General features: G+C 42.2%; 1 protein-coding gene across 8 annotated transcripts in view; it reads left to right on the top strand.

The window, feature by feature from the left end:
• Positions 1-13,361, top strand: part of FRY (FRY microtubule binding protein) — a 329,597-nt gene that overhangs the window by 120,950 nt on the left and 195,286 nt on the right. For all 8 annotated transcript variants that reach the window (XM_027557464.1, XM_027557466.1, XM_027557463.1 and 5 more), the window contains one exon: positions 8,527-8,726. In XM_027557464.1, the coding sequence (XP_027413265.1) occupies positions 8,527-8,726 (200 nt within the window). The remainder of the gene's footprint in view (positions 1-8,526; positions 8,727-13,361) is intronic.

Raw genomic sequence — 13,361 nt, 5'->3', positions numbered from 1 at the left:
CATCAGAGGAAAATAATTCATCCAATCATACTTGGAGGTTTTTTTTTTTTTTTCTTTTCATCCTAATTTGCTTTCCATGACCTTGAGGGTTTCTGGTCATTTTGAGTATTTGCAGTCCTTTTAAAATGCCATTTCTTAAGCACCCTCATAAATTCATTAGTGGACAATTTATTATTGTTCTATACACAGTGTGACATGTTCTCACAGTAGCTGCGTCATCCTTGGTTTGTTATGTTTTATGAAATGTTCCTGTAATCCCAGTAAACAAAATAAGTCTTACAGGAAAGGATGGACTAGGGGGGAAAGTGTGGCCCTAAAGAAGGACCCAGCTTTTGTTTATGAAAGAGGTTTGCCCTCCAAACCTACGAAGTGAACAAGGCACTGAGAATCAGCAGAAAGAATAACTTGCGTCCAACTGCAGAGAAATCTGATCAGTTTACTCCTGTGTTGAAAGGTAGGGTTACACAGATCTCTGGAAAGTAAAGTTGTATAAGTGGATCTCCCTTTCTGGGAGGGGTACCTCTTTAAACAGTTATTACCTACCGTCTCAGGATATTTAAAAAAAAAAAGAAAAGAAAAGTCATTTTTTATTTCAAATGTGCAGAGTGTGATTCCAATAACAGAAACATCAGAAAAAGCATTGAGTGTTTTGAAAAGCTGGTTCCTTGTTGTCTGTCTTTGTGAGCTGCCGAGAGCCAGCAGAGATGGCCCCTTTGTGTGTCCTGTACTTGCGAAGGAGGTAAAGAAGCAGGGTGTGCCATCATCATTTTGATTCAAGCCATTACAGGCTGGTTAAAACTCTCATTTTCAATCAAACTGACAGAGATACAGGCAGGCCATGGGGATGGATCAGGAAAGCAGACCTTGCCACGCCACAGCCAAGCACTCTAGGTTTCCTTGCACCCCATGAGTACACGGGGCTTTCATCTCTCCACAGCAGTTCCAGACTAGAATGTCTGAGTGCCTTTGGTTCCTCTGTTCCCTCACTCAATTTAATTTTCCCTTTGTTCTTTTAGAATGTATTGCAATCTAACACATTGTGTGTGCCTGTGTTTGTTGTTGTTTAGTCGCTCAGTTGTGTCCGGCCCTTTGCGACCCCATGGACTGCAGCACACCAGGCTTCCCTGTCCTTCACCGACTCCCAGAGCTTGCTCAGACTCATGTCTGTTAAGTTGGTGATGCCATCCAACCATCTCATCTTCTGTCATCCCCTTCTCTTCCTGCCTTCAATCTTTCCCAGCATCAGGGTCTTTTCCAATGAGTCAGCTTTTTGCATTGGGTGGCCAAAGTACTGGAGCTTCAGCTTTAGCATCAGTACACATGTGAAACTGCTGATTATATGATCCTGTCTCAGTAATCTGTAAACTTCATGAGGGCAGGACCCATCTGTTTTGTTCACAGCTATCTTCCCAGTGCCTGGAACAGAGCTCGAAACCTCAGCCCTCATTCATTAAATATTAATCAAAGTGAATGGGTGAATGAATGAATAGATGGATGGATGAATGGTAGGCTGTAATGAGCAATGGTCTTGCTGCTGCTGCTGTTGCTGCTAAGTCGCTTCAGTTGTGTCCAACTCTGTGCGACCCCATAGACGGCAGCCCACCAGGCTCCTCCATCCCTGGGATTCTCCAGGCAAGAACACTGGAGTGGGTTGCCATTTCCTTCTCCAATGCAGGAAAGTGAAAAGTGAAAGTGAAGTTACTCAGTTGTGTCCAACTCTTTGCAACCCCATGGACTGCAGTCTACCAGGCTCTTCCGTCCATGGGAGTTTCCAGGCAAGAGTACTGGAGTGGGTTGCCATTGCCTTCTCCAGAGCAATGGTCTTAACATCTCTTAAAATCTAACTGAGAAAACCAGTTGCTTTCCTATAGCATAGATTGCCGCTTCTAGCCTCTGGGGCATTCACATGAGGAAACTCATTATAGCCTTTCCTTTCCTTTACTGTCATGATAAAAATGTAGCTGAACTATGAGTTGTGGGGGCGTTTGTACGGGTGTTGCCATTTGCAGTTTTATAATTCCTGGAAATGTTGGTAACTTGGGGAAATTGTACTGAAGACCTTAGCCAGCTAAGAGCAGTCAAACTAAAAATTAAGGTATTAGTCAATGAAATTGGAGAGAAAAACAGTCCCATTCAAAAGATCATCACTTGTAGCTGGAAATAGATCTAATAAAGAGGTAACAAGTGGGCCACGAAGGCCTAAAACATGTTTTACAGAGTAGGGAGTGGACCCTGCTCAGTGTAAGAAATAGACACCCAGTGAAATGGGGAGAGACACCTCCTGAAACCATCCAGCAGAACCAAACTGAAATGGAATTTAGAATAAATATAATAAAATACCACCCACAAAACCCATTTAAGACAGAAGAATTAGAATGTGTTTAATCTGAGATTAAAATGTAAATGAAAAAATATAAAGAGAAAGCAGATTTCAGAAAGATTCAATAATTTAGAGACCTGATTAATATCTGAAAGTCATGCCCTTTTTCTCAACCCCACCTCAACTCCCCACCCCAACTGGGTGGACTGTGGGGCAGAGCCCAGACCCAGCCAGAGGAGGAGAGGGTAGTGACCAGACCCTGAAGTGAGGATGGGCTTGCTTGCCTGGCTGGATAGAAAGCAGTGGAGAGGAATAGACTCAGACTGTAGGGTTGTCCTTCAATATCCCACAGAAGACTGGTGCCAGGAGCCCTGCAGATTCCAAAATCCATGGATTCTCAGGTCCCTTATATAAAATGGCGTAGTATTTACATCTAACCTACACACTTCCTCCCACATACTTGAAACCATCTCTCAATTATTAAGACCAAATACAATGCAAATGCTATATAAGTAGTTGTAAATACAGTCAGTGTAAATACTGTGTAAATAGTTGCCAGCCCATAGCAAATTCAAGTTTTCCTGGAACTCTTTGTTTGTTTTTTTTTTTTTTAATATTTGCCTTTCAGGGTTGGAATCCACAGATGTGGAGCCAGGAGGCAGACTGTAACTGCCTGAGTTTGCAGAGCTGGAGGATGGGGCCCATGTGGCTGTTACTGAACTGGTGGTTGGTTTATATGTTTCAATGAAAAATCCTTTAAAAATCAGACCTATGAAAAAATAGATTTAATTCTCAACAGCACAGTTTACCCCTTAATACACCAAAACCTCTTTCTAGTTTTTTTTCCCTTTTGACATGGAAAACTTTTGGAAATTTATATCATTCTTCTTTCCCACCTTCTCAAATACAGGACTAGAAGTTTAACTTATTTTAACCTTTCCAAGGGACTCTGGGTCATCACCACAAACATTAATTGTGACAGACTGCAGGATGGTGATATCCTTGCCACCAAGCCTGTGGGAATGTTGTATTCTGTGTCCCTGTACCAAACAGCTTCCAGCAATTGCATTTTTTTCTTAATTGGAGGATAATTGCTTTACAATGTTGTGTTTGTTTCTGCTGTACAACGTGAACCAGCTGTGAAAGTGAAAGTCGTCGCTCAGTCATGTCTGACTCTGCGACCCCCATGGACTATGCAGTTCTTGCAATTCTCCAGGCCAGACTACCGGAATGGGTAGCCTTTCCCTTCTCCTGGGGATCTTCCCAACCCAGGGATCGAACCCAGGTCTCCCACATTGTGGGCAGATTCTTTACCAGCTGAGCCACCAGGGAAGCCCATGAAGCAGCTGTCTGTATACATATATCCCCTCCCTCTTGCACCCCCCTTCCACCCCACCCCGTCTCACCTCTCTAGGTCTTCACAGAGCTCTGAGCTGAGCTCCCTGTGCCTTATAGCAGGTTGCCACTGGCTGTCTCTTTTCCACATGGTAGTGTATATTTGTCAGTGCCGCTCTCAGTTTGTCCCGCCCTCTCCTCCCCGCACTGTGTCCAAAAGTCCATTTTCTTCATCTGCATCTCTCTTCCTGCCCTGCATACAGGTTCACCAGTACCAGTTTTCTAGATTGCATATATATGTGCAGGCAGCTGCATTTTTAAGTTCTGGTGGCTTTTGAGAGTTTTGCCTTCTTTTTCTTTTTTTTGTTAGTGTTTCTACCTGTAGATTTTGTACCTTTCCCTTGTACTTTCTGTTTCCAGACTATTGTGAACTTAGAAACTAGACCATTGATTTTAATTGTGTGTAGATTAAGATCAAGTCAGTGCTGAGGGAGGTTGTAATGATTTTTTCCCAATGGTCCTGGTTTCATGTTTAGTATGAACTGTGTAACTCAGTTTTGACTGTCAGGAACATGTAGTTTCTGCTTCTCAACTGTGTCGTTACCAAATAACTGAGTCACGCCCTGAAAATTATCTTAACAAAAAACTAGATTTATTTATGAATTAATTATGGTAGGATGAAGAGTAAAAAGGGCTTCCTGGTGGCTCAGCAGTGGAGAATTTGCCTGCAGTGCAGGTTCAATCCCTGGGTCAGGAAGATCCCCTGGAGGAGGGCACAGCAACCCACTTCCCTGAAGAATCCCATTTACAGAGGAGCCTGGCTGGCTACAGTCCGTAGGGTTGCAAAAGAATCAGACAGGACTGAGTGACTGAGTATGCTCTGGGAGGGGTTACTAAAAGGTGTGCGTGGATCGAGATCAAGGACACCTACGCCTACCTCAGTGCCTCTCCCTGCATCTCCGTCTGCCCAGCTGATCTGTTTGCGGCCAGAACAATGGGCGCCTCTCCTTGAATCACTTTCAGCTCTGGCACAGGGCATTGCTGAGCTAGGATAGTTCCAGCCTGCTAAGGCTGTACACAGACTTTTGTAGTCACAGGATGTCTGGCTTTGAAGGACAGGCGGATACTGTTTTTTATGATAGCAATGAATTGGTTCTTTGGCCTTTTTTAAATGCACAAGTTGTCTGGGAGACATTCTGGTATCTGCATTTCAGCCCTTCTGGTTCAAAATGCAGCTTTGCAGGAGGACTGCCAGAGGTCACTGTTAAGAAAATCCTCTCATTATAGTCAGGACTCTCAGGCCCCTAGAGTCTTATAATGATGGATCTGGTCTTGCAGTTGCATATCCCATCAAGCTTATTATTGCTGTCTTCTAGAAAAAGGTTAAGTTCTGTGGACAACTAAAGGGAATAAAAAGTCCTCCACTTTGAGTCTTTCAGTTTCTATTTCAGTCTCAGTCCTATGGCACAGTGCCACTGATACTTTAAAACAGGGGTCCCCATCCTCTGGGACCCAATGCCTGATGATCTGAGGTGGAGCTGATGTAATGGTAAGAGAAACAAAGTGCACAATAAATGTAATGCATTTGAATCATCCCAGAACCACCCCCTCATCCCCCCATGGTCCGTGGTAAAATTTGTCTTCCACCAAACCGGACCCTGGTGCCAGAAAGGTTGGGGACCACTGCGTTAGAATGAAATCTCATGGAGACTCCTTGTCCTTCTGTGCTTTGGGCCTGGGAGTCCTCCTCCTTCCACCAAGTTCTTCTACTTGGAGTAGGAGGTAACACAGTAGAGGAATAGCCAGGCCTTCATTTGTATCACTTGATCTTTGAATATGCTCTTTAGAATTAACAGCACCTTCTAATGATCTGCTAGCAGGGCCATTTGATAATGACTCTTCATTGCAAATACTTCACACTATTCCTTTAAAGACTCTGGCCCCTGATTCTTCTCATAGAGTTCCCTCCTTGTGAATCACTTCAAGACATACAGAAATAAAGTACGGTGTCATTTGAGTTATTTAAGGAGATTTATTAAATATTATCTGTGGAAAGAACTCTGTTAGATCTGGGAGGCTACAGCCCTGTTAGGAGTATATGGTTTGGTTACAGAGCCAACCCTCAGCAAAACCATGTGACCAATTGGTAATGCTTTCACTTGTCAACTATCTCTGAAGCCTTCCTTAAGTCATGTGGGAATGTCCAAGGGCCAGAGAGCGAGAGTTAAATGTTTAAACCTTGTTATACACACACTGAGGACTGGCCTGGTGGAACAAGTTTTATGGAGATGCAAGTAGGTGTGGTTCTGAAAGGCCAGGAGGATGAGATGAGCAGGGTAAAACAGAAAGCAGCAGCCGGAGGGAAAGCGGGAAGGCACAGCTGAGAACGGGGTGCTACTGGGCCAGCCGGGGCCCCAGGCCTTGGGACAGCCAGAACTGCGGCCTACCTTTGAGGCTTACTGATGAGAATTGAGAGCCGATGAAAATGTTGAGTGCAGTAAGTCAGAAAGGAACAAACAAATGTCACACATTGATGCATATATATGGAATCTAGGAGGATGGTACTGATGAGCCTGTTTGCAGGGCGGCAGTGGAGCTGCAGACACAGAACAGATGTGTGGACACAGAGCGGGAAGGAGAGGGCGAAGGAGAGGGCGGGGCGAATTGAGAGAATAGCCTGGAAACATGTACATTACCATATGTAAAATAGATAGCCAGTGGGAATTTGCTGTGACCACAGGGAGCTTGAACCTGTGCTCTGTGACAACCTAGAGGAGTGGAAGCTGGGAAGAAGGTTCAGAGGGAGGGGACCTATGTATAACTATGGCTGCTTCATGTCGCTATGTGGCAGAAACCAACACAGTATTGCAAAGCAGTTATCCTCCAATAAAAACAAATAAATATTTTAAAAAATGTGTTACAGTTAAGCTGAAGGGAGATGGGTTTGGTATGTGAAATGAGTGAAATTAACGTGCAATGGGGTTGCTGTAATAATGTAACTGTAGGTTTCCAAGGGCCTAGACTAGGATGGAGCTTGTGAGAATGGAGAGAGAATGGAATCGTATACAACAGATTTATTTTTATAACTTGAGAGGCCATATTCTTAAAGTTTAATGGAGGTTGAGATATGTGAAGATCTTCCAGATGTAAGGGAGCCTCCAGCTGTATGGGAGATTACATGCATTATAGAGGAAGAGACATTAGAAAAGATGACAGAATCTGCATGACGTGAAAACATGTTGGTAATTCCATGAAATTAGTAAAATTTTTGCCTGGCTTCCTGAATTTGGCTTGAGTTAAAAAGAAGATAGGGCTTCCCTTGTGGCTTAACTGGTAAAGAACCCGCCGGCAATGTGGGAGACCTGGGTTCGATCCCTGGGTTGGGAAGATCCCCTGGAGAAGGGAAAGGCCACCAACGCTAGTATCCTGGCCTGGAGAATTGCATGGACTGCATAGTCCATGGGGTTGCAAAGAGTCGGACGCAACTGAGTGACTTTCACAAAAAGAAGATAAGAGAGGCCTTGAATTTATTTGTAGTGTTGAGAACCATGTTTCAGGTTTCATGGAGAACTTTTTCCCTCCCTCATTATCAATGACATCCCACCATTCTCTTAAAAGCCAAACCAGTGTCCAAACTGGAATCAGCTTTTCTTTCTTTACTCCCTTCATTAATCTCTGTATCCAGTCACCCCAAACTATGAAGTCTTCCCTTTTAAATGTTTACTTTATCATTGTCCTGTCCTCAGCATTCCTAATGCCTTCCTCCTAAGCCCACATACTCTCATATTTCTTTCCTTGAATATTGATAACTGACCATTTTATAGGTACTTAGGTGGAAGGGGCTATTAGTGCGTGTTAGAAGTGAACAAAGGATAGTCCAAAGTAGCATGCTAAAGTCGCTTTAGTAATGTCCGACTCTTTCTGACCCTGTGAACCAAAGCCCACCGGGCCCTTCTGTCCATGGGATTTTCCAGGCAAGCATACTGGAGTGCGTTGCCATTTCCTACTCCAGGGAGATCCTCCCAACCCGGCGATCGAACCTTTGTATCTTGTGCCCTGCATTGGCAGGAGGGTTCTTTACCATTAGTGACACCTGGGAAGCCCCACTTAAAAGTGGAGAGGCATAAAATTTTCATTTGTGAATAGATTTTTTTCTTAGACTAATTAAAACAGTGGTCCAGCTGTTGCATCCTTAAGGAGGCCACTCACTGGCAACTCTGATAATGGGCCTCTGTTCAAAATCTCAGCCAAGCAGGTAATCTGTGAATTTTAAAAGGGATGAGGAGGGACATCCCAACTTGAACCAAAGGATGGTGAGAGGGAGAAGCCACACCTTGGATGGCATAGAGGGGGCACTCCTGAGCCTTTTGTCTTTCAAGAGGGACAACCCCTTTGGGAACAAGAGCTAGCGGGGCTTCTGAAAATTGACTCTTGGAAACTTCCAGAAGGGATGACCTCAGCGTCTTTTCTGTTATTAGCATGAAGCACAGAAGACAGCTCCTGGTCATTAGGAAAACCAGGTTAAGAAAATCACTTGTTTTCCACTGTGTGTTTCCTTAGACCATTTTTCTGGAATACAAAAAAGAAGCTAAAAACATCCTAAATGTTTTAGGATTTATCAGCTGTATTATGTACTTGCAACACTATTTACCTGAGTACAGTAACCAGTAGTATTTTGATGTATTCAAATATGACATAATGCACACGTGTGTAATCAAAATAGTTAAATTGTGACACTGTAAGGCCAGGTTATAATACTGCATACAGCGTTCTTCATGTGATTCATATCTTTATATTTATGGCTTAACACTGCCAATCTGAATATCGATGATTTATTTTCAGCCGATCAGAATATCCATTCTATTTTTCAGCTTCTCCAGTTGGCAACGGTTATATCAAGCCTCCAGTTCCACCTGTGTCTGGCACACAGAAGGAGAAAGGGCCCCCAACCATGTTACCCATCAGTGTGGACCCAGACAGCAAACCTGGAGAGTATGTCCTCAAGAGTTTATTTGTCAACTTCACCACTCAGGCTGAGCGCAAGATTCGCATCATTATGGCAGAACCCCTGGTGAGTACACACAGAAGACTTGTGTCCTTTTCAGTCCTTCTTGATGTCGAATATAGATTTTACAGCTCTAAGAAGGGATGAAGGATGGATGTTTTTTGACATCGTGTGTGTGTGTGTGTGTGTGTGTACTCAGTCATATTTGACTCTTTGCAACCCCATGGACTGTAACCCACCAGGTTCCTCTGGTCCATGGGATTTTTCAGGCAAGAATGTTGGAGCGGGTTACCATTTCCTCTGCCAGGGGTTCTTCCTGACCCGGGGATCGAACCTGTGTCTCCTGTATCAGTAGATGGATTCTTTTTTTTTTTTATTGAGCTGTATGAACTGCTTATATGTTTTGGAGATTAATCCTTTGTCAGTTGTTTCATTTGCAATTATTTTCTCCCATTCTGAGGGTTGTCTTTTAATCTAGTGTATTGTTTCCTTTGCTGTGCAAAAGCTTTTAAGTTTAATTAGTTCCCATTTATTTTTGTTTTTATTTCCATTCCATTATTTTTGTTTTTATTTCCATTGCTCTAGGAGGTGGGTGAAAGAGGATCTTGCTGTGACTTGATGTCAAAGAGTGCACTGCCTACGTTTTCCTCTAAGAGCTTTATAGTTTCTGGCCTTACATTTAAGTCTTTAGTCCATTTGGAGTTTATTTTTGTGTATGGTGCTAGGAAGTGTTCTAGTTTCATTCTTTTGCAGATATCTCTCCAGTTTTCCCAGCACGACTTATTAAACAGACTGTAAAAAGGATAGATGTGTTTTTAAGGATCACATTACTTTTAAAAAACAGTAAACAATAGACACTCCTATCAGCAGGAAATGAGAACCTAGACTCATTATATTCTTTTTTTTTTTTTGTCTTTTATTATTCCTCCCTCCTCCTTCCCCACACCATCCCTCTGGGTCGTCCCAGTGCACCAGCCCCAAGCATCCAGCATCGTGCATTGAACCTAGACTGGCATCTCGTTTCATACATGACGTTTCACATGTTTCAATGCCATTCTCCCAAATCTTCCCACCCTCTCCCTCTCCCACAGAGTCCATAAGACTGTTCTATACATCAGTGTCTCTTTTGCTGTCTCGTATACAGGGTTATTGTTTCCATCTTTCTAAATTCCATATATATGCGTTAGAATACTGTATTGGTGTTTTTCCTTCTGGCTTACTTCACTCTGTATAATAGGCTCCAGTTTCATCCACCTCATTAGAACTGATTCAAATGTATTCTTTTTAATGGCTGAGTAATACTCCATTGTGTATATGTACCATCGCTTTCTTATCCATTCATCTGCTGATGGACAAGTAGATGGATTCTTTAACCACTGCCACCTGGGAAGTCCTTTTTGATACCATAGGTAATTTTTCAGTCAGTTCACTTCAGTTCAGTTGGTAAGTCATATCCGACTATTTGCGACCCTATGGACTACAGCATACCAGGCCTCTCTGTCCATTGCCAACTCCCAGAGTTTGCTCAAGCTCATGTCCATTGTGTCAGTGATGCCATCCAACCATCTCATCCTCTGTCATCCCCTTCTCCTCCTGCATTCAATCTTTCCCAGCATCAGGGTCTTTTCCAGTGAGTCAGTTCTTCACATCAGATGGCCAAAGTATTAGAGTTTCGGCTTCAGCATCAGTCCTTCCAATGAATATTCAGGGCTGATCTCCTTTAGGATGGACTGGTTGGATCTCCTTGCAGTCCAAGGGACTCTCAAGAGTCTTCTTCAACACCACAGTTCAAAAGCATCAATTCTTCAGCGCTCAGCTTTCTTTATAGTCCAACTCTCATATTCATACATGACTATTGGAAAAACCATAGCTTTGACTAGATGGACCTTTGTTGACAAAGTAATGTCTCTGCTTTTTAATATGTTGTCTAGGTTGGTCATAACTTTTCTTCCAAGGAGCAAGAGTCTTACTTTCATGGCTGCAGTCACTATCTGCAGTGACTTTGGAGCCCCCCAAAATAAAGTCTGTCACTGTTTCCACTGTTTCCCCATTTATTTGCTAGATAGATGGGACCAGATGCCATGATCTTAGGTTTTTGAATGTTGAGCTTTAAGCCCACTTTTTCACTCTCCTCTTTCACTTTCATCAGGAGGCTCTTTAGTTTCTCTTTGCTTTCTTCCATAAGGGTGGTGTCATCTGCATATCTGAGGTTATTGATATTTCTCCTGGAAATCCTGATTCTAGCTTGTGCTTCATACAGCCCAGCATTTCTCATGATATACTCTGCATATAAGTTAAATAAGCAGGGTGACAATATATAGCCCTGATGTACTCCTTTCCCAATTTGGAATCAGTCTGTTGTTTCATGTCCAGTTTTAACTGTTGCTTCCTGACCTGCATACAGACTTCTCAAGAGGCAGGCCAGATGGTCTGGTATCCCCATTTCTTTAAGAATTTTCCAGAGTTTGTTGTGGTCCACACAGTCAAAGGCTTTGGCATAGTCAATAAAGCGGAACTCTCTTGCTTTTTTGATGATCCGGTGGATGCTGGCAATTTGATCTCTGGTTCCTCGCCTTTTCTAAATCCATCTCTAACATCTGGAAGTTCATGGTTCATGTACTGTTGAAGCCTGGCTTGGACAATTTTGAGCATTACTTTACTAGCGTGTGAGATCAGTGCAATTGTGAGTTAGTCTGAGCATTCTTTGGCATTGCCTTTCTTTGGGATTGGAATGAAAACTGACCTTTTCTAGTCCAGTTGGCCACTGCTGAGTTTGCCAAATTTGCTGGCATGTTAAGTGCAGCACTTGCACAGCATCATCTTTTAGGATTTGAAATAGCTCCAACTGGAATTCCATCACCTCCACTAGCTTTGTTCGTAGTGATGCTTTATAAGGCCCGCTTGACTTCATATTCCAGGATGTCTGGCTCTAGGTTAGTGATCACACCATCGTGATTATCTGGGTCGTGAAGATCTTTTTTGTACAGTTCTTCTGCTTATTCTTGCCACCTCTTCTTAATATCTTCTATTTCTGTTAGGTCCATACCATTTCTTGTGCCCATCTTTGTATGAAATATTCCCTTGGTATCTCTAATTTTCTTGAAGAGATCTCTAGACTTTCCCATTCTATTTTTTTCCTCTATTTCTTTGCATTGATCACTAAGGAAGGCTTTCTTATCTCTCCTTGCTATTCTTTGGAACTCTGCATTCAAATGGGTATCTTTCCTTTTCTCCTTTGCCTTTCGCTTCTCTTCTATTCATAGCTATTTGTAAGGCCTTGTCAGACAACCATTTTGCCTTTTTGCATTTCTTTTCCTTGGGGATGGTCTTGATATCTGCCTGCTGTACAATGTCATAAACCTCCATCCATAGTTTTAAAAGATAATATTTACGTTTCCTGATTTAAGATAATTGAGGCTCAAGGACCTTAAAATAATTAGGAGATAGAATTCAGCAGCGTACTTCACCACTGGGTTTAGGACAGATAAGCTTAATTTGACATTAAGAAGTATTAAAATTGTAGAAAAATTGTGTTCATAGTCTCTGCTGTGTCTGTGTACTTTAGTCAAAATCTTTTGTCCTATCTTTAAAAGACAAAAAAAAAAAAAAATCATCATCCTTCAAGGGGTTGTCAGAGCTCCTAGTCTGAGAACAAATAGACAGATGGTCTCTGTGACATATTATCCAAGGAAGTTTTTTGATTCGTTCATAAGTACCATTCTGTTACCTGAAAATTGGAAGACAGGAAATTGTTGATTAAATTGATTAATGCCCTTCAAGTCAGTAGTCCGTATCTTCTTTGCAAATGATTCTGCTGCAAAATAAGGCTTGTGCTTCAGGCTTATGTTAATTACTTTAACAAGAGCTCTAAAGACAGAGTGCTAAATCTCAAAAGGATAGTGGAAAGGAAAAAAGTCCAATTGGAATATTCAGATTACTTGTCTCCTGACCTTGGCGGGCCACTCACAATAAGAGAAAGGAAAGGAATTCAGAATGACGCCGCTCTTTCTGTGAAGCTTGGCTTTGTACCTCCTGTGAAAAGATTGGGACAGGAGAAGAGGTCTGAGGTTGGCTTGAAGGCATCATATTTAAAATAATTAAATATAATATTGAGCCCATAGCCTGTGCGTGCTCAGCCACTTCACTTATGTCCAACTCTTTGCAACCCTATGGACTGTAGGAGCCCATAGCCTAAGTCTCTTAAAAAACTTATGATACTCAGCATCATCTTTTCAAAATGATCTTCATGAGGGACTTCCCTGGCAGTCCAGTGGTGAAGACTCTGAGCTTCCAATGCAGGGAGTGTGGGTTCAATCCCTGGTCAGGAAACTTAGATCATACATGCCATGTGAGGCAGCCAAAAAAAACACAAAAACTCTTACCAATAATAATAATAACCTTTATAAGAATCACAATTTAACATTTGAAAATCAAAATTCAAGGATATTTAAATGCTTTGAATATTTGTAACCCAAAAGTTACAAACTTTGCCTTTAAACGTTTTTATTAGATCAATGAATTCTAACTTCCTATTAAGGAAAATGTTTTCTTGGCTTTACAGTTTAAATCATTTATAATAAACCTTAGTACTCTAGCTTTTCCCCATTCACCCATGTGTTTGTGTTTCTAGTGCTTTTACTACTAATAATAGCTAATATTTCTGGAGTGCTTAACTGTGTGCCAAGCACCGTGCTTAATGTA

The sequence above is a fragment of the Bos indicus x Bos taurus genome, chromosome 12, assembly GCF_003369695.1.
Source record: "Bos indicus x Bos taurus breed Angus x Brahman F1 hybrid chromosome 12, Bos_hybrid_MaternalHap_v2.0, whole genome shotgun sequence".
Taxonomy (NCBI): Eukaryota; Metazoa; Chordata; class Mammalia; order Artiodactyla; family Bovidae; genus Bos; species Bos indicus x Bos taurus.
Note: the sequence above shows the minus strand (reverse complement) of the source record. Positions and strands in the feature narration are given on the sequence as shown.